The sequence below is a fragment of the Neomonachus schauinslandi genome, chromosome 9, assembly GCF_002201575.2.
Source record: "Neomonachus schauinslandi chromosome 9, ASM220157v2, whole genome shotgun sequence".
Taxonomy (NCBI): domain Eukaryota; kingdom Metazoa; phylum Chordata; class Mammalia; order Carnivora; family Phocidae; genus Neomonachus; species Neomonachus schauinslandi.
In genome coordinates, this window is record NC_058411.1 from 142,426,389 (window position 1) to 142,452,865 (window position 26,477).

The 26,477-nt window shown below is 59.9% G+C and overlaps 1 protein-coding gene across 1 annotated transcript; it reads right to left on the reverse strand.

Annotated features, from left to right (window-relative positions):
* Positions 1 to 1,455: 1,455 nt before the first annotated feature.
* Positions 1,456 to 26,390, reverse strand: FAH (fumarylacetoacetate hydrolase). Its single transcript, XM_021680603.2, has 14 exons — positions 26,226 to 26,390; positions 22,122 to 22,232; positions 21,358 to 21,479; positions 20,866 to 20,915; positions 18,433 to 18,523; positions 15,751 to 15,848; positions 15,590 to 15,642; positions 12,873 to 12,972; positions 12,016 to 12,146; positions 10,631 to 10,706; positions 8,682 to 8,728; positions 6,751 to 6,852; positions 5,957 to 6,074; positions 1,456 to 1,644 (listed from the first exon to the last, which is right to left on the reverse strand). The coding sequence occupies exons 1-14, from the start codon at positions 26,304 to 26,306 to the stop codon at positions 1,565 to 1,567; spliced, it is 1,260 nt and encodes a 419-aa protein (XP_021536278.1). The 5' UTR covers positions 26,307 to 26,390; the 3' UTR covers positions 1,456 to 1,564.
* Positions 26,391 to 26,477: the final 87 nt, after the last annotated feature.

Consider the following 26,477-nt stretch of genomic DNA (forward strand, 5'->3'; position numbering starts at 1 on the left):
GAGGCGGCCTTGAGGATGAAAACCATGCGCTGAGGATGAGCGCTGTGGGCTCTCCATGACACTGTGACATCACCTTACAAACTCTAGACTTCCCGGCCCTGGAATGCTTTCATGGGAGAAATATTAGTCTCCTCGATGTCCCATCCTTGGGGCTTTTTTTGCCCTGACTACTCCCTCTGCCTGGAGCATTCTCTCTATAGATACACATCCAGCTGGCTGCCTCCCTCCTGCTGCCTGGCAGGAAAGCACTAAGAATCTAAGAACAGCCTTCCCTGACCACCCTGCTTATAATAACACCCACGTCCCCCAGTGCCCCAGAGACCTCATCGCTACCTTACACGCGGTCTGTCTTTTCCTTGTCCCTTTGCTTGTTTAGTCTGTCTGCCTCCCACTGGTAAGTAAGCACCACAAGGGCCGAGGCTGGGCTATTCTGTGCTCTGCAGCATCTCTTGTGCTCAGAACAGTGCTGGACACAGGGCACTCCACAAAGATTTCAGGAATGAATGGATGGCATGACCTGACGGGACAGGCTCTGCATGCTCGGTCCTGCTCGCAGGCTCTGCTGTGGTCCACCAGCTCAAGAGAAGTCACCAGGGGACCAGGAACCAGGCTGGGGCTGGGGCTGCCCGTCTGCCGTGGGTAGGACTCACTCTCCTGATTCTCATGGGCTTCCAAGGGAAGCAAAGCGAGCCCCCTTGGCCCCCTTTCTGCCCTCTCACAGTTCAGGTGTGTGTGCCCACAACCTGGGGGCTCCACCCGAGACTTACAATGTGCCAAGACAGCCACAGTGCCCGTGGACCAAGTCTGCACCTCATGCACCCCCACGAGTCAGCCCCCAAGGATATGTGGGGTGCCGGGATGACTTTATGTGTCAACTTGGCTGGGCTACGATACCCTCATGTCTGTCCAACATTAGTCTAGATGCTGCTGTGGAGGCATTTTTCAGATGAGATTAACATTTGAGTGAGTGGACTTTGAGTAAAGCAGATTACCTTCCCAAAATGTGGGTGGGCCTCATCTAATCAGTTGAAGGCCTTACGAGAAAAAGGCCTGATCTCCCTGGAGGAGGAAGGAATTCCGCAGCACACCACCTTCAGACTCAAACTGCAACTCTTCCCTGGGTCTCCAGCCTACCGGCCCACCCTGCAAATTTTGGATTTGCCAGCCTCCACAGTCACATGAGCCAATTCCTTAAAACAAATCTCTCTCTATACATACATATCTTCTCGTTTCTGTTTCTCTGAGGACCCTAACTGGTGTAGGTGCTGCACTCTTCCCACACTCCAGGGAACACTGGGAGGGCCGGGATGTGTGATGGGAAGGACGTGCGATGAGCATCACTCATAAGAACAAGGAAACAAACAAGTGTCTCTCAAGGACCCTCTGGATCAAATCAAGAACGCGAGTGGACCTCACACACGGCGACAGCACGGGGCGTAGAGCGTGAAGGCCGAACACACTGGCTTTATTTACCCCTGATGAAGAACCAGGCCCACAGCCCCACAGACGACCGCTGACGTCCCAGGCAGGGGCGGGGAGCTCCTCATGTCCAGCAACGCAGAGGTCACGGGGGCAAGAGAGCGGGCAGCACTTTTCCAGCACACTGGCCAAAGCCGACGCGGTACCCATCCCCCTGGCAGTGGCCTGGGACAGAGAAGGACAGGGTTGGCCACGAGGCTGCCGGGCTCACAGGAAGCATAGCCCGAGCCCTGTCCGCCAGACCCTACGCAGGAATGATGAAGACGTATTTTGAACAGAAGAACCACCGTCCCCAGAAGCTGAGCAGAGCCACGGGGGAACCGAGAGGGACTCCAGGCGCGTCCTGCCGTCAGGGGCCCTCGGAAGCACGGGCTCCACGGCTTTCCTGACGGGGCTCACCCCTCCCCGAGTGGACTTGGGTTCAAAGCCCAGGTCTGCTAATTCGCAGAGGCCACACTGCCTGAGTTCCACAAATGCCTAATGTTCAACCAACGTGAGCTTCGGCCTCCGATTCCACTTCTACAGGATGAGGGAAAGGCTGGGCGGGGGGTCCGGCTAGCGGGAAGGCCTGGCCCACCCGGAGTCAGAGGGCGCAGTGTGCGCGGTTCCGAGAGGCCAGCGCGGAGGAGCCGGAGCAGGAAGGCGGGAGCATCTGGGCTGGGATTTGAAGGGTGGGTAGGAGTTCGCCAGGAGGGCACCGAGGGGACGGCATTGCACGGGCACGGAGGCCCAGGCGAGGGGCATGTGTGCTGCGTTCGTTCCGCGAAGCCATCGCATGGGCCCCAGAGAGGCTGCTTACAGAGAGCTCGGAGGAACCGTGTTAAGGACTTTGAGCCTTATTCTGAGGCACGGAGGCTCACGGAGGAGTTTCCGGCAAGACAGTGACAGTTACAGGTAGGTCTTAAAGAGCCCGGGGGTGGCCCCAGAGAGAAGGTGGATGGAAACGCGCAGACTTGGGAGTGTCAGGCCTCGGCCCAGGCCCCTCAGATGGCATCGCTCCCCCGGGGCCCCAGGCCTCGTGGAGGCCAGAGCACGTGAGGGGGCAGCGTCGGCAGGAGGGGAACGGGGACAGGACCACAGAGGCCGAGGGCCGCTCAGCAGGGCCCGCTGCCCCGCGGGGTGGTGGCAGGTGAAGGCACCGCACTCAGCAGCCCGGGTTCCCCCCCCCCCCCCACCCCCCCCCCGCTCGCGCTCCCTCCCACAGGTGTCCGCAGTGGGGTCTCCCCTGCACCCACTCCCTGGAGTTCCATGAAAGTCCCTTTTCTTTATCTCTTTATTAATATGTAACCCACACCTCTCCTACCGCCCAACTGTAATCCTCCGTCCTGGCTCCGGAGAATTCCACCAACCTATTCCCATTGTCCTCCTCCCGTGCCAACATTCACTCTGTGGACCCGAGGGACTGCCTCTCCCGGAGCGTCTCTGCCTGGCCTCCAGAGCTCCTTCCCGACAAGGCACGCACAAACCACCAGTAACGGCCTCACATGAGCCGATTCCTTAAAACAAATCTCTCTCTATACATACATTCCTTCTCGTTTCTGTTTCTCTGAGGACCCTAACTGGTGTAGGTGCTGCACTCTTCCCACACTCCAGGGAACACTGGGAGGGCCGGGATGTGTGATGGGAAGGACGTGCGATGAGCATCACTCATAAGAACAAGGAAACAAACGAGCGTCTCTCAAGGACCCTCTGGATCAAATCAAGAACGCGAGTGGACCTCACACATCCCATGTGGCTTCTCCCGCCAACTGTGGCTCAGGTGCCATGGTCACACGTGAGGCCTGAGCACCAGTCTCCTCTGCCCCCGGCCCTGGACCGCTGCCCGGCCTGGAACGGCTAGGTGGGGGCCCCGGGGCAGGGACAGGGAGCTGAAGCCGGAATTCCGTCCTCTCCCATCCCAGCTCCCGCCCCAGCCAGAACTTCTGAAAACGCTTCGGGGCTTGATGCTCCAGGCGCTCAAGGAGGGCCGAGGGCCTGCACCGGGTCCGCAAGCACCACAGAAACCCTGGAAATAAGACTGGCCACAGAGAGGGCAATGAGCACAGAAAGGACCATGGCCACAGAGAGGACCACAAGCACGGAGAGGACTAAGAACACAGAGAGGACCATGAGCATGGAGAGGACCACGGCCACGGAGAGGACCACGACCACAGAGAGGACCACAAGCACGGAGAGGACCACAGCCACAGGGAGGACCCGAGCTGCACCCTGGCTTCCCCCAAGCATGATCCTAGCAGGGAAGCCACCCGCTGTCAACCTGAGCTCTTTGCTCTGGAAATCGGGGCAATGAGTCCTTGGCCAGGGGCTCCTGTGAGCGTAAGATGGAGGCAGGGCGGCAAACGCACTACAACACGTTGGCCCCTGGCCGGTTCTCAGTAAACCCCAGCGAAGCGGGAACTAGGCTGTGACAGGGCCGTGGGGACGGTGAGCGCCCGAGCTCTGCCTGCACCATCTCTACCAGCTCCACTTCCTTAATTAGCCAACAACCACACGACTCCTACAGTGTGGCTGCACACAGTCAGCCTGCAGAGACACATGGGGCCGGAGCTTGCCCTGCAAGCGCCGTGCAATCGGCTGAACAACGACCGCAAAGAGCTCAGGCCCTCGGCCCTGGAACCCGAGTAAGTTAGGGGTCTTAGATGGGGGATGACGCTGGCGGGCCCTAAAGGCCGTCGCGAGCATGCCACCGAGACAGGCAGCAGCGGAAGAATCCGCGTGAGGACGGCGGGAGAGGCCACAGGGATGCGGCGGCCAGGGGACGTCCTCCCCAAGAGCCCCCAGGAGGAGGGCGCCCTGCCGACGCCGGGGTTTCAGACTTCTGCCCCGCAGAACTGGCAGAGAATGAACCTCGGTTGTTTTAAGCCAGCAAGTCTGTGGCCGTGGTGATAGCAGCCCGAGGAAGGAATCCAAGCTGTGTGCCACGTCGGGAAACAGACGTGCACACGCTTAACCAGAATGCGGTGCTTTCAAGGCCCCGCTGCGCGAGCAACCAGCCCGGGCACTACTGGAGCTGAGCGCCACCCAAGTCCGCAGGCTCCGCGGGCGGCCCCGAATCGGGGTGCATTGAGGCAGGAGCCCCAGGGGGCCAGGACGAGCGACGGGGATGCAGACCCGAAGGGTGGTCTCGAGGTGCCCACGGCAGGACGGACAGCGGGGCCGGGCCCAGGATGGCAGTCCCCCCTCGGAGGGGTGGCCGCTTGGGGTGCGCAGCTACACAGAGGGGGCGTGAGGCTCGGAAAGGCTGCTCAGCAGGCTGTGCCGATGCACAGAGGAAACAGGCACGAAGACGGGGCCAAGGAAGCAGGTGACACAGGGGGCTGTGAGCGTGGAGGACTGGGACAGGCGTGCCCACTGGCCCGCACCCGACGGTTCTGAAACGCGGGCCTGGAGAGATACACAATGATGGTAGGAAAACAAGGGGTTCAGAGTCGGGGGCCTGACGAGAAGCTGCCCGGGTGGGGACCTCGGTTTCAGTGCCTACGGGTAGCGAGACCCCAGGCAAGAGATTTAACCCTGCCAGGTGCTCCTGAAGACCAGACCCTGCATTTGTCTTGTTCACGACTGGAACCCCAGAATGGGACTCGCAGCAAGTGCGTGAGAATGAAGGAACAGAGGCTCCTGGGTGGCTCAGTCGTTAAGCGTCTGCCTTCAGCTCAGGTCAGGATCCCAGGGTCCTGGGATCGAGCCCCACGTCGGGCTCCCCGCTCGGTGGGGAGTCTGCTTCTCCCTCTGACCCTCCTCCCTCTCGTTCTCTCTCTCTCAAATAAATTAAAAAAAAAATCTCAAAAAAAAAAAAAAAAGAGAATGAAGGAATAAACCGGCTCCCCTCATCCTTACAACCATGCCGTGAGGATAAGTTCTGTATCGTTAACTCCATTTTAAAGATGAGGAACCTATAAATAAAATCTTAAAAAAATAAAATAAATAACATTTAAAAATTAAATCTTTAAAAAACAAAAAACCTCTGCTCCTCCCCCCACTCATGCTCTCTCTCTCTCTCTCAAATAAATAAATAAAATCTTTTAAAACATAAATAAAGATGAGGCACCCAAGTCTGAGACGGTCAATGACTCGCTGAGGGTCACACAGCCAGAGGGACCTGGGGGTGGACTCAGGTCTGCCTCTGGCCGTCGCTGTGCCTTCCGCTTGAGTGAGAACGTCCGGCGGGCAGAGTGGCCTGGCTCAGCCCGGTCACAGGCCACGGGGTCCCGGCACCAGGACTACGGGAGCCTGCTGCTACTCCACAGCCTCGCTCGGGAAGGAGGGAGACAGAGCGGACTCCGGGGGTCTTCCCGGTCCTAGGGACTGAGCTTCACAGTCCCCGGCGGCCACAGCTGTGGGGGAGGGTCTCAAGCAGACACGGGGGGCCCGGGAATGCCAGAGTGGGGACGAGATCGCACAGACGGCTTCTCGGCCAGAACAGGGCACGCAGGCGAGCGGGGGACGCGCGGAGTCCACCGGGCCTGGCTGCCCTCACCTGTTATGATGACTTCATCACCGTCCAGCAGGAACTTCCTGGTGTGTCCGTGCCCCAGCTCAATGGCCTTTGTCCCCCTCCACGACAGCTCCAGCATGCTGCCAAAGCTCTCTGGCTCCTTCGGCACAGGAAGGGGAAGAAGTCCTCACGTGCGCTTCCATCTTGGTGAGCGTGTCGGCTGCAGGGCGGACGCTTGGCAAAGCCGAGGGGCCCCGGGCAGGGACGGGTGGGACTCTGCGCCGGGCCCCGCTCGCGCTGTTTGGGCCTCGGGCAGTGCCGGGGCAGTGCGTCCAGGCCCCTGCCCGCCCCGGGGGCTGCAGCGTACCCAGACACTGCCATGCCTGATACCCTCCCACTGCGGTCAGGACCTTGCAGGAAGTGACTAGCACGTGCACCATCCCAAAGTCACCATCCCCTAAGGTTCTACGACTCTCCCATGGGCTTAGGGTGGCATGGGGGTGCAGGGGGCACAGCAGTGGGGTCACCTCATCCCGGGAGGGTGCATGGGAGCCGGTGACAGCCAGACACCATGGCCGCTCCCTGACGCCCCCCACATGTCACCCTGTCCCCCGAGCAGACAGATGCAGCCTCCCATCTGACAGTGTCTCTAGGTCTGGACCTGGAAAGGAAGGCCCCGTGCACCCCCCACTGGACGAAGCTGTAAGAAGGAAGAGTTGTCAGATGCACCCGCCCCGGGGGGGAAGTCCCTTCTGCAGGACGCGCTCAGGGCCCTCGTGTCTGTGTGCGGAGTAGGCTGTCTACATGGGCAGCACCCAAGGCCACGGGAGACTCACCGGCCCGCTGATGGTTCCAGAAGCCAACAGGTCCCCTGGGCGAAGGTTGCAGCCATTGACGGTGTGGTGGGTCAGCTGCTGAAGCATCGTCCAGTACATGTACTGCAGGCAGGGACACAGAGGAGGACAGGGAAGGTGGCTCACCCCAGCCTCCCGGTTGGCAGCTCACACAGCCACTCGTGGTAGACAGCCTCCCCTGGGCTCTCTCCCGGTGCCAGCTCGCCCTGGTCGCTCACAGCAACCACAGGCTGTCTTCCTGGGGTCCTCCCCCTCCCTCCCAGCTGTGCACTGGCCTGGGCTCCCGGCTCCTTCAGGCTCCCTAACCTGCCTTCTCCAAGAAGGCAGACCTTCTCCCTGCTCAAATGCTCAGTCTGCAACCTGCACCTCTGTCCGCAATCACACACTGCCTTATGAATACCCGTAGGTCCTGAGTTGGCATGCTTTAGGACCTCATCAAGCAGAGGCTTCTTGTGAGCAAAGAGCTCACTGGCATCCCCCGACCCCGACCCCGGGCCCACCCCACCTCCCTGGGCCTTGAAGCACAGAGCAAACAGGATGTCAGGCAGGCCCAGGAATGAAGGAGCATGAAGGGAGCTCCACCTGGGGAAGGGGGCCAAGGACCACGGGGTCAACAAGATGCTCAGATGCAGTGCCAGCCCACGCCTCTCCGAGCCCACAGCTTCTTAGATCTGCCACTCCCGGAGCCACATGTCTAGACGCAGGAGAACTTAGAAACGGGTTCTTGCCCAAGAGCCCCGTCAAGGAGGCCCCCTGATTCCTTAGCAGCCTAAGGAGCCCAGAACAATGTCCAGTTAGAAGGGAGACTAGAGGAAACAGGACTATGTTGATCCAGAGGATGCTCACAGGTTCAGTAAACACATGAAAAGGTGCCTGGTCGGCGGGGGGAGGCGAGACGCAAACCACCGCACCCCGAGCAGCTAAAGGGAGAAGGCGCACGGCAGCCGAGCCGGCCAGGACGTGGAGCGAGCAGTCGGGCAGCCAGGATGCTGGCGGGCTCTGGGCTGCGTACGGGCTGGCTCGAGCTCCTCGGGAAAGTGTCTGGAAGCCCTTCTGGGCTGAGTATATAGACGTAAGTGCTCTGAGCAAAGGGCCCAGCGACTGCGCTCCTGGATACACAGCCAACTGGAAAGTGCCCGTGTGTGCACCAGGATGTGTACTGGATTGTTCCCAGGGAGTCTAGACTCGCCGCAAGTGGGAACAACGCACACGTCCGCCAAGAGCGGAGAACCAGCAGTGGAACGTCTCCGAGACAAGAATGAAGCCCCGCTAGGACCAGCACACGGCCGGACCGCAGGGCCACAGTGCGGAGCAAAGGAAGGTGGAGGGAGGGGAGCACACACTGCACCCTTCCATTTCCATAAAACTGAAGAACAGACCAATTTCGTGCACGGCCACACAAGTCCGGAGAGAGGTCCCCCTTGCAGGGGGAGGGGGTGGCAACGACGTGACTGGAGCGGGACAGTGGGGGGCAGTGGAGGCCCTGCAAATCTCCATTCCCTGGCCCCGCTGCTGGCCACGCAGGGACGTTGACTTTGTGAAAGTTAATTTAGAATTTGTACTTTTTCCTCTGTGTGTGTTAGGCTTCAATGAGAAGCTCAGTCAAAACAAACGTTAAGTCACTCGGATCAATCCATTCCCCGCCAGGACAGAAGCAGCCAGAGACTAGACCCTTATAGGAACATCGATTGGTCCCCCAAGGAAATCACCGGTCACATCTACGCAGCCTGCATCTGGAGGGATCCCTGTGGCCTCATGGCCTCTCTGGAAAGGAACAGGGCCACAGAAGCTCCAGGCCTGCGCACCGAGCCACCACAGTATCCCAGAATGGCTGCAAGCCTCCTGTTCTTGCCGGGAGGATGACGCCGAGTCCCGCACTTCCAAGAGGCAGTCTGCCCAGCTTCAAAGCTCACCTTAAAATTGGACTTGCAGATGGTGGCTGCCTGGCGCATTCCTTCTCCTGTTGGAAACACAAGTAGCATCGACAAGGGGACTTCATGGATCAAGAAGGGGGGCGGGAACACTTGTAAGGGAAACGGTCGTGTGGCCCGTGAAGCAGTGAGCTCACAGCACATCGGAGCTGGGGATCTGCACCGAGGTGATCACCTGAGACAGTGAGCATGTCGAAACCTACCCGCCCCTCCCCCAGACGGGCAGCGTCCGGTTTACGATGTACGTCAGTGGTATTTATCATAAACAGGCAAGGCACCAGGTCACTGCTGTTCCGTTTCCCCACCGTGCTCACACCCAGAAAGCCCTTTGCTCCCTCAGAATCCTTGGCCCTGGCTTCCCCTCCTTGGCCCCAGGTCAGGTCAGGGTCCCCACACCGGCTCCGGCCCACACCTGTCACCCAGATCCCCACTGGGGCCGTCAGAACGGCACGCTTGGGACTGGGGAGGGGAGGGGGTCTTGGAAGCCAATCCTGCTCCCAGTCCTCCCCTTCTAGGTCTTTCTACGTCTCCGGACACCGCGCCTTCTTGATAATCCTGTCCCTTCCCCAATGGGGCATTCCCCTGGATGTTTCCAGGCAGGCAGACGAACCTAAGACAGAAGTGGGCCCCCAGGGAGGGTCTCTGTGTAGGAGGAGACCAGCCCAGATCCAATGACACCAGGTTTCCTCTCAGCCTGGCCAGTAGCCCCCGAAGTGACTTGGGGTGAACCCCTTGTCCTCTCTGAGCTTCATTTTCACACAGCGTATAAATGAAAGGACAGGGCCGCCATAGATCCCCAGAGGACACTATGCTGCAGCTGTGGGACATTTCCTAAAGCCCCTTCCTCTGTGGGGCATCCTGCTCCCACGGTGACAGCTCTGTCCCCTTCTGCAGGGGAACCACCTCCATGAAGGGCGGGGACGCCGGAGCGGGCAGGGCATACACCGGCCAAGAGGAGGAGAGAGACCCAGGCCAGAGTGTGGCCAGGGGTCTGAGTGCGGCCCCCTGGCAAACCCTCCCCCAGCCCCAAGGGCCCCCACGAGGAATGGAAATGACACCAGCCTCTTCCTAGGGCCCGGCTCTGCTCTAGACCTTTACAGAGTCCACCTCCTTAACCCTCACGACCGCACGTTCAGGTCAGTGCCATTACCGGCCCATTTTACAGACGACACACTGGGGCACAGGCAGGCTCAGCCACTTGCCCAGAGCCCCCACAGCTGAGCAGGGACGGGATGAACCCCAGCCACTGCCTGCGGAGCCCACGGCTGAGCAGGGGCGGGGGGGACCCCAGTCACGGCCTGCAGAGCCCCCACAGCTGACAAGGGCTGGGGCGGACCCCAGCCACGGCCTGCGGAGCCCCCACGGCTGAGCAGGGGTGGGCGGGCCCCAGCCACGGCCTGCGGAGCCACATTCTTTACACTAACGCTCTATGGGCTTATTAACAGAGTCAAGCTGAAGAGCCTCCGGGGCACATGGGCCCCGTGTGCGAGGCTCTCAGGGCCGACCCAGGGTGGGGTGTGGGGCACCGACTGTGCGGCCCCAGAGAGCAGAGCCAGGCTTTCCAACAGGCCCCGGATGGAACATGGGGCACAGGAGGGAGGGGTCACTGGTGTGTGCGAGCGGAGGCTGGGCAGACCCTGGCTAGGGGGCCGACGAGGGGATTCCGGCAGAGGAGGGAGGACCCGGACTCCGTGCTTTCTGGCCCAGATTGAGGAGAGCGCCCGCGAACGTCCTGGGCGCTTCTGTGGTGTCCTCCAAGCAAAGGGCATCCTGTCCCCCTCTTTCCCTTTGCAGGACCCCCGCAGCTCCACGGCCGCAGCAGGAGACGCCCTCTTGCCGCCCCCACCCACCGAGCTCAGGGGCGATCGGGCAACGGCCCCCCGCCACCTGTGCCCACTGAGGCCCTGGACACCCCAACGCCACAACAGTACCTTTCAGGGTGACGGAGAGGCTGATGTCGAACGAGTAGGGCTCGTCGTGGCGGAGATACGGCAGGGGCCTGGGGTCCTGTGAGGGCAGAGCACAGCACAGGGGTGGCTGGCAGATGGCGCTGGCCCGGGGGGCCCCCAGCGCACCAGCACCTGCTCCCCCCACCCCACACAGGGGCCCCCAGCCCCAGGCAGAAGGAGCTCCCCGCACAGTAGGGACCAGGTGGTCACCTGTGCCAGGCTGGGGAGAAGCCGGGGGAGGAGCATCCGCAGCTCAAGGGCACAGGGGTCAGGTCAGAGGTGCCCCAGAAAGCCAGGGAGCAGGGACGCGCAGCCCCGTCGGTGCAGGCCCCGTGGAGGCAGCTCCACGGCCAGGCCACGGAGTCCACGTGGCAGCCCACGGCAGTGGGCAACACACGAGTAAGATGCGGTGATTGTAACGCTTCCGTGTTTCTTTTTAGGATTAACTTGGTGGCTGGTGACACCAATGGGGATATGAAGTAAAAACAAACTAACAAACAAAAACCCTTCCTTTTCTAAATACATTATTTGAGTTTAAAAACGGGAGCTGCTTTAAAGGCAAACATCAAATAAGTAACAGGCAGAGGTAGCAAGCATTGTGAAGACCCCACAGGGCAGGTGTTTGGGAAGGTCTGGCTCCCGGGAAGGCAGAGAGACAGGAGGTCTCCCTTGACAGGGCGGTGTGGAGGGGCGGGAGGGGTGCAACACAGCCCGCAAGGAAGAATGAGGGTGCCTCTTCGTGAGGCATCGGCTCGCAGGGAAAGACTCCAAGTGCTTTGAGCAGAGCAGACATGAGCGTGGGGGGGCTGCGTGGATGCAGGCGCCCCAGGAGGGTGTTGGGTGGACGGCAAAGGGCTGAGAGCATCGCAGGCCTCGGGGAGACCCAGGAGGCAGGGGCATGGAGCACCGGGGAAGAGCAGGGGGCTGCCACGGGCCCACGCTGGAGAGGTCACAAGGCCAGAGCCCCTGGAAAGGGTGCTGGGACCAGGTCCCCCTGTTGCCTGGCTCCAGGCTGCATTCTACCAGTTGGGCTCCAGGGGGCGCCCCCGCACAGAACAGAACTTGGCGAAGTTGTGCAAGGTGGTGGCATTGGCCAGGACCCCTTCTCTTCCTGCCAGCCGGCCTCAGAGGATTCCGAAGGGTACAGAATTCTGCGTTTTCCCCCAAGAGATGGGCGGGGAGCAGGGAAAGCACAGGCAGAATGATTGGTGCCAGGCCTGCCGGAGGCCACGCAGGGGGCCCCCCAGCACACGGGCAGGCGGGGGGCACGGAGCTTCCCTGCAGATGCAGACAGCGTGGATGGCCGGTGGCAAGCGGCCGCAGAAGCACAGGGCCCGGGTGCAGCTTCCCGCCGAGGGAATGCTTACCTGCTCTGGGTTGGGCACGGCAAAGGGCATGAGGGCCTCCATGGGCACCACCCACGGAGAGATGGTGGTTCCAAAACTCTTGCCAAGGAACGGCCCAAGAGGAACATACTCCCACTTCTGAATGTCCCGAGCTGCAAGAGAAGGGCCGAGCAGGGCTTACAAAGGCTGCCCAGGGCCTCGCCCCAAGGCTCCGTCCTCCCCTCCACCAAGGAGCACCGCCGTCCTGCATGAAGCCCTGACCCCGGCCACGCTGCCCGGAACCACGGGGACCACGGGCAACAGCATTCAGGGCCAAGGACAGAGGTCCTTTGAGGTCACTGTGCCAGGTTACAGCAAAGAGAAGGATGACCAAAGGGCAGGCAGGCATTCCCCCAGGAAGCGGCTGGAAGCTCATCCTCCCCCTGGTGGGGGGGGAGGGCAGACACTTCCCAGCACTCAGACATGAGGCGTAGGGGTCGGGAGCCGCTGGGACACTGAGCTGCTTTAGTTTGAAATCTCAGCTCAGCAATAACTGCAATCTCTCTGTGCCTCAGTTCCTCACCTGTGAAAGGGGGATACTAAGGTTACCAGACCTTGTGGGTGTTCGGCACAGAGGTGCTCACAAACGTCAGCCGTGATGTCTGCCTTGTCCCTGGTTGACTTACAGGAACACAGGAGATCAGAACGGGGAGGTAACTGGCCCAGGACTCAGAGCTGAGAAGTCTGCGTGACACCCGAGCCGCGCTCCCCACCTCCGGCCAGCACCAGACCCCGAAACCATCCACGGCTTCTGAGACAGGGTCCCCAACACCCAGTCTTCGGCGAGAGCAGGGGGCGCCGTGAGCCCGACCTCAGCACGCCCACACCCCAATAATTACCGCTCCAGTCGTTCATAAGAACCATTCCAAAAATGTGCTCGTGGGCCCTGGAAATGGGGATCGGCTCTCCAAAGTTGTTCCCAGGGCCTACAAAGAAAGCCTGACATGGGGGAAAGTTGATTAGAGTCGGGGCACTGGGCTGGAGGGCAGAGGTCGGGCATTTCCAAACCCGGGCCAGGGACCAGGACTGCCACCGGGGACCTGGCCAGGCTACGAATCCAATTCTAAGTCATGAATGCACTCGAGCGGGCAGCGGGTCACCTCGGGAGAGCGGGGAGAGGCAGCATGCTGGCGCCACCCACAGCCTCCGGACCACTCCAACCCCGTGGCAGCCCCACTCCCTCCCTCAGCAAGCCCCAGGCCACTCTGCTCCTTCCCTTGCACCCCCGCACACACCCCACACGCTGCATTTCAGGATCTGACAGCTACACCGGGCTTAGGGGAGCCAGAAATATCTGGGTATGTACTTGTGTCATTAAATCAGAAGCCTGCCTGGATCCATAATGCAGCCAGGAGGCCCAGAGGGGGCATCTCCCACACCCCCGCCCGGAACCCTCCCCTTCTGCGGGGAGACGTCACCAACATGGTGCTCGGGAACCAGCAGAATCCCGAAACATCCTCGCAGGAAGAAACGGGGAAAATAACTGTCAGGCACACACACAATCAGCCATGACATTTGCAAAACCTGTCACAATTTGATTTGTTCTGTGACAGTGTTTAAACACTGCAAATCTTTTAATCAAAATTAAGAAAAAAAACCCACGGGCACCAATCTCTATAGAATCTTATCACATCAAGTGCAGATCATCTGCGCTCCCCACCCTGCACCGTCTCTCTGCACACTGATTTTCTGCCTCTACTCGGCTTGCTGTCCACCCCCAACAGGACAATCGGCCTGCAGACGGCCCCGCTCCAGTGCCTCTGGGCTGGCAGACCTCCTCTTGGGGTCTGTGTGGCACCCTCACTGCAGGAAACAGAGGGCTGGCTGGGAAGGCCTTGTTATTTGGAAGTGCCCACACGTTCTTGCCTCTGGATGGAACCCCAAGAATCACAGGGCAGGACTGGAGGGACAGGGAGCTCCAGCCTGCCTCCACCCAGCCCTGGCTTCCCAGTGTCATGGCCCTACCAGGTGGCCGACAACCCCTTCTCCTCCACCTGCCACAAGGAGACACTCAGAGCTCCCCGGGACATCACCCAAACCCATGGGTGCTGACGGTGGGAAGCCCCCCACCACCTGCCTGTCTGCACTTCCCCCCACTGGGCCTGGCTCCGCTGCCCACCCTCTGACCACCCAGCGAGCTGCACCAGAGTCCCCCGTCCAGTTCAGCTCCTCCCCCTCTCAATGTCTTCGTCCCCCTGCCTCAGGGACTTCCCAGAGTTCAGTGTCCCTGGTAAAATGCACAGCCCTGCAGCGTGAGGGGTCCTCAGGGATGAACGGCAGCGTCCTGGGGGTGAAGCGATGGTAGGTACCGCCGTGCAGGACGCTACCCCTGGGGCAGAGTGTGGGGGGGGTGTTCGGGATCTCTCCATGTTCTTTCTTTTTTTTTTTTTTTTAAAGATTTTATTTATTTATTTGAGAGAATGAGAGAGAGAGAGAGAGAGAGAGCACATGAGAGGGGGGAGGGTCAGAGGGAGAAGCAGACTCCCTGCCGAGCAGAGAGCCCGATGTGGGACTCGATCCCGGGACTCCAGGATCATGACCTGAGCCGAAGGCAGTCGCTCAACCAACTGAGCCACCCAGGCGCCCTCTCCATGTTATTTCTTACGACCTGATGTCACTCTACAAGTATCTCAAAATGAAAAGCTTAATTTAAAAACCCGTGGAGGCCTAAAACAGCCACGGTTCTGAGATTACGTGGGCCCGACCACAGCTGCAGGGGGGCTGGGTCAGGTGATCCTTGTCATGTACTGTCTATTGATATAGAACCTACACACACGCGGAATTAGCAGGTGCAGACCCTCGGCTCCTACGGAAAGTACAGGGCCTACATAGCCAATCAATACCTAACCTTGTTTCGTGTGCGTTTCTGTCTAAGGGCACCTTGTCCAACATCTACTGTGGACTCAGGAACACGAACGCATGAGCGCCGGCCTGTCCAGCACGGATGTGTTCTCCGGAGGGCACGTCACGAACACCAGATGATGCTACGGCCCTACACTTGAGGGGTAACTGAAACAGCAAAGCACCCCCTAAAGAAGCACGAAGATACAAAACAAGGGGCGCCTGGGTGGCTCAGTCGTTAAGCGTCTGCCTTTGGCTCAGGTCATGATCCCAGGATCCTGGGATCGAGCCCCGCATCGGGCTCCCTGCTCAGCGGGAAGTCTGCTTCTCCCTCTGTCTGCCGCTCCCCCTGCTTGTGCTCTCTCTCTCTCTGTGTCAAATAAATAAAATCTTAAAAAAAAAAAAAATGGATACAAAACCAGGTGGCTTTCAGTAGTGAGAAGAGCACGTGTCCAGTCTGAGCTGGACCAAGAAGGCAGAGCGTGGCACACACACACTGGGGACTCTGATTCTCTGCCACTCTGTGCGTGTCCGCCCGTGACCCCTGCAAGCTCTGGGGTGTTGCGGGGGAGCTACCGGTTAGCTCTCAGCAAGTTCACAAACACGGAAGCCGTGTGAGGATGGACTGTCCCTGGGACGGCCGGGCGGGGAGCCCGGGCAGCCCTTCCGGGGAGCGCTCCCGTGGGACGCCCGCACAGAGAGCCGCCTGGCTTACCATCTCCAGCTCCATGTCCAACAGCTTGCAGGCGCCATAGACAGGAGGCTTAGCTGCAAGCGGGAGGGAGAGAGAGGCTGTGGTGGGTGCCGGGCCCCGGAACCGGCCGCGTGGGCACATAGAGCGGGGACCAGGGAGGCCTGGGCGCTGGGGCCACTTACAGTCATCGGGGCTCATCTGCCCCATGGGCCTGCGGATCGGGGTGCCGGACACCACGATGGAGGAGGCGCGGCCGTGGTAGCCCACGGGAATGTGCAGCCTGAGAAAGGGGGAGGAAGGACGCCCGACCGTTACACGCCGCAAAATGAATTTCTACAGTTTTCAAAATTAAAAACAAAAAGGAGTCCACACATATACACATGGTTCCAAAACCAAAAGGTAGTCCCAAGCATCCATCCACGGGCAAAGGGATAAGCAAAGTGGGGTCTACACACACGTGCACGAGGGCCACCCGGCGAGCACTAAGTGGGCGGAAGCACCGGCCCACGCCCTGACCCGGCGAGCCTCAGCGACACCACGTGCCCGGCTCAGAAAGACCAGCACGATCCTGCTTCCGCGCTGTCGCGGACAGAGCCGGGGCAGGGGCCTGGCGAGCTGGTGCTAAACGGGGACAGAGCTTCAGCTGTCCAACATGAGAAAGTTCTGGGGGTGGATGGTGCTGACGGGTGCACCCCAGCGTGAGTGCACTTGGTGCCGCAGAGCTGGGCACCTCACAGGGGTGCCCCCATCCTGGTGCCCAGCCGCCCCCCCGTGGGGAACAGTAAGGGTCTCCACGCACACACCGCGCTCAGAACAGGCCGGAACCACGCAGGGTCCCTCTTCAGACTCCTCCCGGACCCCCCCCCCGAGGTGCTGGCGCAAACTCAGCCCGGAGCAGAGAGGAGAGCGTCCGGGCCTTGGCCGAGGTCACCCCGTGTGGCACGCTGGCCCGGGGCGTCCGACCCGGCCGGTCTGATGGCAGAGCTGCGCAGGGCAGCGGGAACACTGCCAACAGCTCGGTCTCTAAGACAGAAGAGCAGCAGAGGAAGTGAAAAAGGAAAGTGCTCCCAAATACCAAAACACATAGTGAAGCGATTTAAAATATTCGGGTGCGCTAGGAATGGACAGCCAAGCGATCCGAGCCCTGAGCGTAGGTCACAGCGCAGCACGTGACGGACAGACTGCTCATGTCTGCAGGAGTCAGACCTTACAGTGGGCTCCCTGAAAGATTTTGTCCACGTCCCGTCCCCCAGAAAATGGGAAGGTGACCTTATTGTGGGAAAGGGTCTGCGTTAAGGGTCGTGAGATGAGGTCATCCAGGATCATCCAGGGGAGCCCTAAATCCAGTGACACAGGAGGCCCGGCAGTCAGGCCCGGGTTGCCTGCAGCCTCCAGGAGCTGGAGAAGCAAGGGCACAGACTGTCCCCTGGAGGCTCAGAGGGAGCGCAGCCCGGCTGGAACCTCGCCCCAGGCTCCGGCCCCCCGAGCCCTGAGGTATTCATTTCTGTCGTCATGAGCCCCTGGTTTAGAGTAATCATACGGGCGTCCAGGAGACGGGTCCAGACCCACACCTCCCGTCACGCGGACGGGGAACTTCAGGCGGGGTACACATCTACATCTGCACAAAGTGAAGCTACAGGAAGTGCTAAGGGCAAAGCACAAAGACCGTCTTCAAGTTCTTGGGCCCGAAAAAGCCTCAGGATGACATGAAAGCCAATGTCATTTAAAAAAATGATGGACATGTTTGACTTTGGGTAAAGCTTCTGTATGGGGAAAGAGAGCAAAGTAAAAAGATGCCACGCTGAGAGAAAGTATTTACGATGCACGACAGCAGAGGGTTCATTTCTATTACATATAAAACATTCTTTCCAATTAGTAAGGGAGCAGGGTCGGTACAGAGAATCTGGAATGTCTGCGGAAGAATATGGAAAACGGACAAGAGTTTGGGCCCCGGGAGGAGGGACTCGGGGGCCCCCGGAGGGTGGGTCCCGGAGGGCGAGCCCGGCTCAATCACAATGTGCACACATCCCCGGTATAATAAAGGATATATGCAGAGAGTGAAAAAGGCACAGCGTGGGCCACCTCGCCTCAAACATCCGGAGAGAAGCTGTTTGCTCTCACCTGCCTGCACGGGGCAGAGCCTGGTCTGTCTGCGCACCTGCTCTCCCAGACTCCCCCGCCCTGCTCTGCAACCTTGGCCTTGTGGCTTCACTTCTCTGGGTCATTAACCTGCTGTCTCTTTCCCTCCGCCTTCCTCGTCTTGATCCTGACAGACATTCCCCGGCCTGGGCTCCGTGCCTGCCGCCGTGTTCTGAGTAACCACCACATCCAGCAGACAACACAGAACAAAAGGGCAAGGATCCGGGCTCAAGGATCCTCGACCTGGGAATTAGGAGCCGCCTCTGGCCCTGTCTGTCCTCGGGCAAGTCAACCCTCCTCGGCCTGTTTTTGCTCCCGTGAAACGGGGCTAAGGGTGGTCACAGGCTTGGAGACCCACGAGCCCCTGTGCGGATCCCAGAAACGGCTCAGGCTGTGCGCTGACTGCACTTTGATAAAGAGCATGGGCGCACTTGAGGATTCTCAGGCACCAGAAAGTTCCAGGCATGGAGGCTAGGATTCGAGGCGTGCCCACAGAGCAGGAAGACACGGCTTACGAAGGGAGGAGCCTAGAAGGACCGCACACGCTCGAGGACGAACTCCAACCATGTCCTCTGGACGAAGGGGCTTGAGGGACAGAGGGGCGGCGGTCCCTCTGTTTCCGGAAGTAGTGGATCCCAGGCATGGGGGTCCCCCTCCCCCCGCCCCGGTCTCTCCTTTCCCGGCTGGGAAAGGAAACACTGATCACACTCTGGGCCCCAACATACCAATTCGGCATCAAGGCGTTCTCCTTGCCGCGGAACATGATCCCCACGTTGGTGGCATGCTGCCAGGAGGAGTAGAAGTCCGTGTAGTCACCTGCAGGGGAGACACGAGAGATCCCCGCGGTGGCAGCTGCCCAGCCAGGGCGGGCCGGTCTCGGGGACGGGGCCCAGCCGGAGCCGGAGGAGGAGGCAAGCGTGCAGGCGTCTCGGCCGTGCCCGGTCCCGAGAGCGCAGCCCTCGGCGCGATGCAAATGCAACACAATCGAGCCTCACTCACAATTTGTTTTGAGAACGCTCCTCTGAGAAACAACCAAGGAACGAGCAGCCAAGACTGTCTGAAATAGACCGCGGACACCCCTCCCCTTCCCGGGGCTTCCCACCTCCGCACGCCCGACCCAGGGCTCTGCTCTCCACGCCTTTGCTTGAGCCGCACCTGCCACCTACACGGCTTCTCTCCCGCACTTGTCTGGGTCCAAATCCTGGCAACACTTTGAGGCCCTTCCCCCCACTCTCTCTGGCAGGACTGCTCCAGGAGGAAGAGGAGGAGGAGGGTGGGGGGGAGGAGAGGGAGGAGGAGGGGGAGGAGGACACAGGTGCTACGGGCCTGGAGGTGGAGCGGGGGGCGCACGGCCTTCACGGTCCCGATCCCAGAGGTAAGAGCTGAGGGATGCTTGGGAAGAAGAAATCCGTAACCAGGAACAGGAAAGGTCACACTCAGGGGCAGAGCCTTACAGGGCAGGAAATAACAAAATAAAGTGCGGATCACGGGGGGCGTCCGGCTGGCTCGGGGAGGGGGAGTACGACTCGTGATCTCAGGGCCATGAGTTCAAGCCCCACGTCGGGAGTAGAGATTACTTAAAGATAGATCTCTAATAAATAAATCAATAAAGTACTTATCCTAATTAATGCCCGGCATACAGTGGGCCCCAAATAGAAGTGCCCCTTTGCCAGTGTGGGGGTCCCTGTGGCCCTGCTGTGGGTATTCCAACTCAACAGACTCAAAGATCGAATCTTTTTCACATAATAGTCCTTCAAAAAACTGTAAGATGGTGCCTTCTAAACCACGAAGAGTGGGGCAGGTGTGTATCACTCCAGCACCCACTCCAGACGGAGGAACTCGGGGCCGCACATTCAGCAGGGAGACCCCAGGGCCTTGGCAGGAGCCCACCGCACAGCCGGTCACAAAGGGTCACCTCAGAGTTCCCACCGCTTGTCCATCTTCAATACATGTGCATAAGTCTGCATCGTGGTCGCTGGCAAGGGGCTGGGAAGGGTGGCGGGGGCGCGAGGTGTAGATAGGAAGCCCCCCGCCCCCGGGGGCAGGTGCGCGGGTCCAGAAGCTCGCGCTGACAGGCGCGACAGTGTCGTGTACCCGATGCTACCGAATCGTACGCCAAAATCGTTCAGATGGTAAATGTTACGTTATGTATAATTTACCACAATTTAAAGACGTGTTTATAAGACCGCCTTAACTAAAAGCTTATTTTTCCTTAATAAAAAACATAGGTTACAAGAAACATAAGGGAAAGAGTAAGGATGGTGTTGGGGGGACATGCCGGTTAGGAGGGACACGAGGGCTTATGCACAGTGTGATTCTCTCTCCATGAAGCTTCTAGAAGAGGTAAGACTAGAGACGGACGGACAGTGGTCTCCTGGAGTGGGCGCAGGGGCTGAGGGGCTGGTGTTTCAGGACCGGGCCAGGGGGCCAGGCTGCACCAGTCCTCAGACGGCCCCAAACTCTCCAGACAGTGTCCTACAATGGGGGGGTGTGCCCTGTGGGGAGGGGGCTTCTTAGGACACGCGCAGTTTGACCGGAGCTCTGTGCTCTGCACACGTCAGCTGCTTTAACCCTCAAACCCTAGGATGGAGTAAGTCCCGACTCGTGCCCCTGTCCCCCTGTCCTTTGGAAGGACATTCTCCACCAGGAAGGATGCAGGCCGCAGAACACAGCACAAGCCCCGCCAGGGCCCCGCAGCCCCGGATTCCGGAAGCCTCTGAGCGCAAGGTGTACCAGCACCCTGGGGCTGGGAGACAAGGGTGCAGGGCCTCCCTCTGCTTCAGCTAAGGGAGTTTGCACAACTGCAACTTGCTGATTGAAACTTCCATCAGACTCACTGCTGAGGGTTCAGACGGGGGCTCTCTAGGACCCTCTTTCCTCACACCCCTGCCTCAGACTCACAGATGAGCTGGGAGCACGTCCTGCTGCGTCGTGGACAGAGCGACTTGCTGTGAAGGGCTCCAGTGCCGACTGCAAATCCCAGCAGCCGGCAACCACCCAGCGAGGGCTCTGGCTTTCGGACTGGCCTGGGTCCGTGGAGCGCAGGGGCTAGAGCCCAGAACCCTGCCCTGCTGCCCCCACCGGCAGGCAGCAGGCCCCCGGCACCCCGCCAGGCGTCGTGGCCCACTGAGCTGCTCAGGTACAGGGACCGTACGTACCTATGGTGGCCGGCAGGTGCATCACAGCAGAAGCCTGGGCAGTGAACGCACTGCAACACAGAACCGGGGCTTCAAGGTCAAGCACGAAGCGGGGTCCCTGCTCTGGCCACCCACTGCAGGCTCAGCCCCTGCTCACGGTCTCGGGCTGGCCCGCGGCCGGGCTGGGCTGCAGTGGGCCACCCTGGGGAGGGCCTGTACCCACAGGAGCCATGATGCCTCCTCCCTGCTCCTACTTTCCTCTCTAGAAAACGGGCCAAATTACTCCTCTGGAAACCAGACATGGACACGAAGGTGCTGATGAGGAGTGGGCTGGACCCGGCGGGGACCCTCCAGTCGGGGCACACGGGTCCTCCCCGTTGGCCCAGAGCCCCACCACAAATACTCAGCGGAGGCAGGGGCTGGAGGAGACGGAGGCAGCCAAGCCGTGGCTCAGAATGGCCCTGACCACCGCACTGTCCCCTCGCCACCCGCCCACGTCCGTGTGCCCCTCACCGTCTCCGAAGCTCCGTGTCGTCTCGGAGCCTGGCATGGCTGGTGGACAGCAGGTTCTGCAAGAACGCTCTCGCCTCCTTCCAGGCAGCCTGGCCCAGGCCCATGAAGCTGTTGAGAGTGGGCTACACGGGGACAGAGAGGGCGGACGGCACATGCGAGAGGCCGTGGAGAGAGGCCGGCCACCTCTGAGCCCTCGCACTGCCAGGACTTTCTCTCTGCCCCTGGAGCTGGGAAAGCGTCGCCCCCCGCCCCCGGGTTTGCCCGCGGTCGGCAGAGACTGGGAGCCACTGTGTGGGGTGCTGCCGGGGACACGGGGCCTGGGGTGCCGCTGGAGGGGGCTGCGTTCCTGCCACGGAAGCACACCCTCCATCTGTGGCGTCTCAGTCCCCACGCACCCCTCCAGCTAGGCTGTGAGGTTTTTAGCCATGGTGGTGGGACAGGGGCAGCACCGTGGCCTAGGGGCTCCAATACTTGGAGCCACGTGACGCGGGGAATCGTGGCTCATTTCAGATGAAATCCCCACCATCTACTGAGGATCCGAGTCCTGCGCCAGATGGTCGTTGTGAGGACCGGACGGGAGACGTGTGTGGAACTCCCGGCACACAGGAGGTGCTCGATAAACACCGCCCTCCGTCCTGACCCACGGAACGGGAGATGACATCACAGCACCACGTCCAGCCCACAGGGACACGGACTTCAGGCTGACTCCCAGCTGGTGGCATTTGTAACAAATCCAGTAGACACGCCATGTCACGGAGTCCTACCTGATCGAAGACATCCTGGTGTTTGGAGAGGACAGGCCCGGTGAAGAGGTGCTTAATGACACTGAGGTCCAGGATCTGGTCGCCAATGGCCACGCCGATCCTCGGCCTTGGCTGCGAGGGAGACGGCATGGTCAGCACTGGGGAAGGCCTTGGCCAGCCTTGGTTCTTTACCCGAAAAATCTGTCTAGTGAAGAGCCCGTGGGTCCCCCCTTTAGATGGCCCTCTAAGGAGAGGGACTGAAGAACTGGATCCTTAGCACCTGACCCCAACTCCCTTTGTCTCCCTGTGGACTGAGATTGCCCCGGGGATCTCTGCCCCGGCAGAACCTGGGACCCTCTCTGCTTCTAGGACAAGAAAAGAATCTATATTCGCTGCATGGGAAATAAATCCAACATCACTTGGAAAGGAGAAGGTGCAAGTGGCCTAGTCCAAGCCCCTTATGGAGGCAAAGTCCCCAGAGAAGTTCCTCAGGTACTGCTTGAATGCCTCTGGTGATGAGGAGCTCACCACCTCACCGAGCCACTGGATTATTTCCCAGAATTGACCTAGGCCTTCCCTCGGGGGAATTTCTTTGCACAGCAGAGCAGAGAGCACCCCAGGCACAGTGCTGAGGGCCAGGGGCTTGGATGAATGAGGCCTGCTCTGGCTCAAACAGGGCAGAGCTCAGGTCATGAGGGACCACAAAGCCACGCAGCTCAGAATGTGCAGGGGAGTTCCTTGCCACGACATAAAATCCCAGCATCAGCTCTGATTCCTGGCCTTCGCTCCAAGACCCTGAGCTTTGCTGGTCAGCGAAGAACTGGAGACCCGACCTCCGGGAGCCCTGCCCTGAGCCGAGCTCCCAGCTCTCCCGGGGGACCAGCTTTGCCATCTCGGCTCCAGAGAGCCTAGAGGTGGGATGACAGGCTGGCCTTCTCCCCGCTGGCTGCTCATTTCATCAGGCTAAGAGGAGGTGGCCATCTCCCGGTGCACGTCGGGCTCAGGGACCGGGGCAGACCAGAGCCACACCTGCACCCGGCCCTGCCTGGGGGACCTGGCTACTCCTTCCCCGAGGCACAGCTGACTCCTTGGGCCTCAGTCTCCCCCTCCAGTAAATGGCAATGGACACAACTGATGAGCACCTGGACCCCAGTGGCCACCCCCACGGGGTGTGCAGGGCAGACCCTGGAACCATTTTCTGACCCTGGCCTCCAGGCCCATTGAAGGTGGGAAGGAACCAACGCCACCGAGCAACCTAGTGACGAGCTTGGGGCCAGCTTCCCCAGCTGTAAGCAAAGCCCAGAAGTTGCCCTTGTGCGCCCAGCTATGACCTGAGGACACCAAAAAACAGGGGTCTGTCTACTTTAAGGGCGCTTGGCTGGCTTCATCGGTAGAACGTGTGACTCTTGATCTCGGGGTTGTGAGTTCGAGTTCCACGTTGGGTGTGGAGATTGTTTAAAAATGAAATCTTTAAAAAAATAAAAAATAAAAACAATAAATTCGGGGAGCTGAATTTTTCAGTGCTAGATGGGAAGGGGCTCCTGGCTGGGATCCAGGACCAGTGAGTCCCCACCCGCTCGTCACTCACCATCCTGTCCCTTGGGACGCGTCCCTAGTCCTCTGAGGGCTCAGGGTCCCCTGCCTAATGTGAGGGAGACAAATTCAGAAGAGATACCCCACTGGTCTGACTGTAAGAGAATGCATGTGCATTGCCTCCGGGTCGTATCTGATAGACAGCTGTCCAGAGGAAAGCTTTACCCCACTCCCAGCATGGGGTTTGGAAGCTCTCCCACGTGGGGTCCAGCCCCAGTTCTGTCCTGACTGGCTGTGAGACCTGTGGCGGGGTTCTTAGCCGTTCTGAGCCTCAGTTTCCTCCTCCATGAAATGGGGACAATAACGTAACAGCAGGTTTGCTGCGGGAGTTCAATTAATATCTGTAAATCTCTTATCACGAGGCCAGACACAGGGCAGACATCCATTCAGACAAAAACAACTACGAAGCCTCTTCTCCACGCCAGCAGGACACGACGGCCGCTAAAGCACCAGGGACAGAGGAGGGATTGGTGTGGGCCGTCCGGACGCAAAGGCAATGGGCACAGGGTGCGGCGACAGGCAGTGGGTGTGGCTGGGTGCAGCAGGGAGCTCGTTCAGTGAGGGTGCTTAAGGGATGTGTCTCTGAGTCCTGGAGAGTGAGAGGGAATTAGGCCTGCACAGAGTGGAAGGAAGAGTATTCCAGACAGATGAAACAATACGTGCTAAGGTCCTGAGGCAGAAAAAGGCTCTTAGAATGGTCCAGAAACTGAACAGCAGCCCGTGTGGTTGGAAAGAGCAGACGGCAGCAGGCAGAGGCAGGGCCAGACTACAGGGACTCTAACAACTTGGCCATCGGCTGCAGACCACCACAGGCGGCACCCCCATCGCCAAGGCCATCATCCCCGTCTTCACAGACAAAGCCTCCTGCGTTCTGCCAATCCATGAGCACCCCGAGATGGGGGGAGGGTGTCTCGTGTGTCTTCGATCCCCGACCCCCCTCCCAGAGTATGGCCCAGAGTTGGGGTTCTTAGGCATTCCCTGAGTAAAAGAATGAATGAAGTAATGACGGGATTGATTCACTGGTGTTCCACCCAAATTATGAAGAGCCGGCTGCTGGTGTGCAGGGGAGAGAGAGGCAGGCGACCCTGCCGTGTCCACTGAGGGCAGGACAGCTTAAGATGAGGCCTGTTCCCACACCCACGCCCCGAGCCTTCCGGAAAGCCCGAGGGGCTGTGTGCTTTTCAGAGAGCCACTAGAAGGGGCTCTGTGTCCAGGCCTCCCCAGTGGCTGTCCCTGCACCAGCAACAGGGGCCTGGGGTCCAAAGGCCACCAGCCACCCTCCAAGGGGCACTCATTCCAGAGTCCTGGACTCACCAGCCTTGGGGCTTGGGCAGAGCGTTGTTGGCTAACACAGGTCAAGGGTTAACCTGCCTCATTGTATTCCTGTCCCTCTAGGGGACTGCGAGTTAACTTTCTGTGTCCTCGCAATGTTTGCCCAGGCCTGGCCATTGTGAAACCACACATTGGCTCTTGTAGACCAAGGCATTTGCGGCAGGCAGGCCCACAGAAGTCCAGCCACTTGGGGGTCAAAGATCCGCCATGGGGGAAGGGGCAGACTATACTTACTAAGTGAAAGCTCCTTTTTCTGTCCAAAGGGCTTCTTCCAATGAGCAAGGGAATGCCTGGGAGCCCACCCCACGAGTTGAAAGAATTCTAGCTGGAGGCAGATTAACTTGACATCTCCGAGCCCACAGCTCAAGGCCAGCAAACGTGCTCATCCCTCTAGGCTACTAAAAATGTTGAGGTCCTCAGCATTCCCCCGGTCCTAGTGTCTAACCTGCGAGATGAACAAGCAGCCATAACATAGTGTCTTGGGGGCAGGAAACCCCAATGACTTGAGGAAGCAGTAAGACCAGGCGCCTTCAACTGCTCAGCACCAATAGTCGGACTTTGGGGCGCCTGGGCGGCCCAGTCAATTAAGCATCTGCCTTCAGCTCATGGAGCCCCGCATCGGGCGCCCTGCTCAGCCAGGAACCTGCTTCTCCCTCTCCCTCTCCCCCAGCTCCTGCTTGAGCGCGCGCTCTCTCTCTTTCTCTCACAAGCGCGTGCAAAAAAAAAAAAAAAAAAAAATAAAAATCTTAAAAAAAAAACAACTCAATAATCGGACTTGCTCTGCTTGCTGGGAGAGACACCTGCAGGTTCTGTTTCATCCCACACGAACCCGCCCAAACTGAGGCCCAGAGGCTCAATTACGTGCACATCTCGAAAGTTACCAGGCGGGATTCGGACCCACATACACTGGGCACCACAGGCTCCTCAACAGACAGCCCCAAAGCCTCCAACCGCCCCCATCTCACTCCCCCTGCCCCCAGTGACCTGGGGGGAGGGGTTGCCTCCGCGGGGCGCGTCGGGCAGGGGAAACACGGCCCCCCAGTGACCCCGGGGGCCTCCGCGTGGCGCGTCCAGCAGGGGAACCACAGGCCGGCGTCCTGCCTGGTGGGTACTGGCCACAGGTTTCGGGGATTGGGGCGGGGGTCCCAGTGGAGGGGGCACCTTCCCGTCCCCGCCCGGAGGCCGAGCGCAGCAGCTCACGTTGCCTGGGGTGGAAAAGACGCCGTAGGGCAGGTTGTGGATGGGGAAGTCAGAATCCTCGGCCACCGCGACGAAGGACATGCTGGCCAGTAAGGAGCAGGGCCGCGGGCTGCACTCGGCTGGGTCAGGCAGGATCGCGCTCCAGCTAGTTCAGCTCCCGACCCCAAGGCCCCGCCCCCGAGACGCCACCCCCCCCCAGGACTCCGCCCCCACGACCGCGCAGTTCCACCCCGGCCCCGCCCCCGTGGCTCC

What these genes read in the sequence shown, in the direction of transcription:
- FAH (XM_021680603.2), bottom strand. Translation starts at nt 26,306, where the DNA reads ATGTCCTTCGTCGCGGTGGCCGAGGATTCTGACTTCCCCATCCACAAC. An exon ending in GACACGGAGCTTCGGAGACG is followed by an intron (nt 20,916 to 21,357) that starts GTGAGGGGCACA and finishes TCTGTGTTGCAG; the next exon opens with TGCGTTCACTGCCCAGGCTT. An exon ending in TCTGCAAGTCCAATTTTAAG is followed by an intron (nt 6,853 to 8,681) that starts GTGAGCTTTGAA and finishes CCCTGCCTGCAG; the next exon opens with TACATGTACTGGACGATGCT.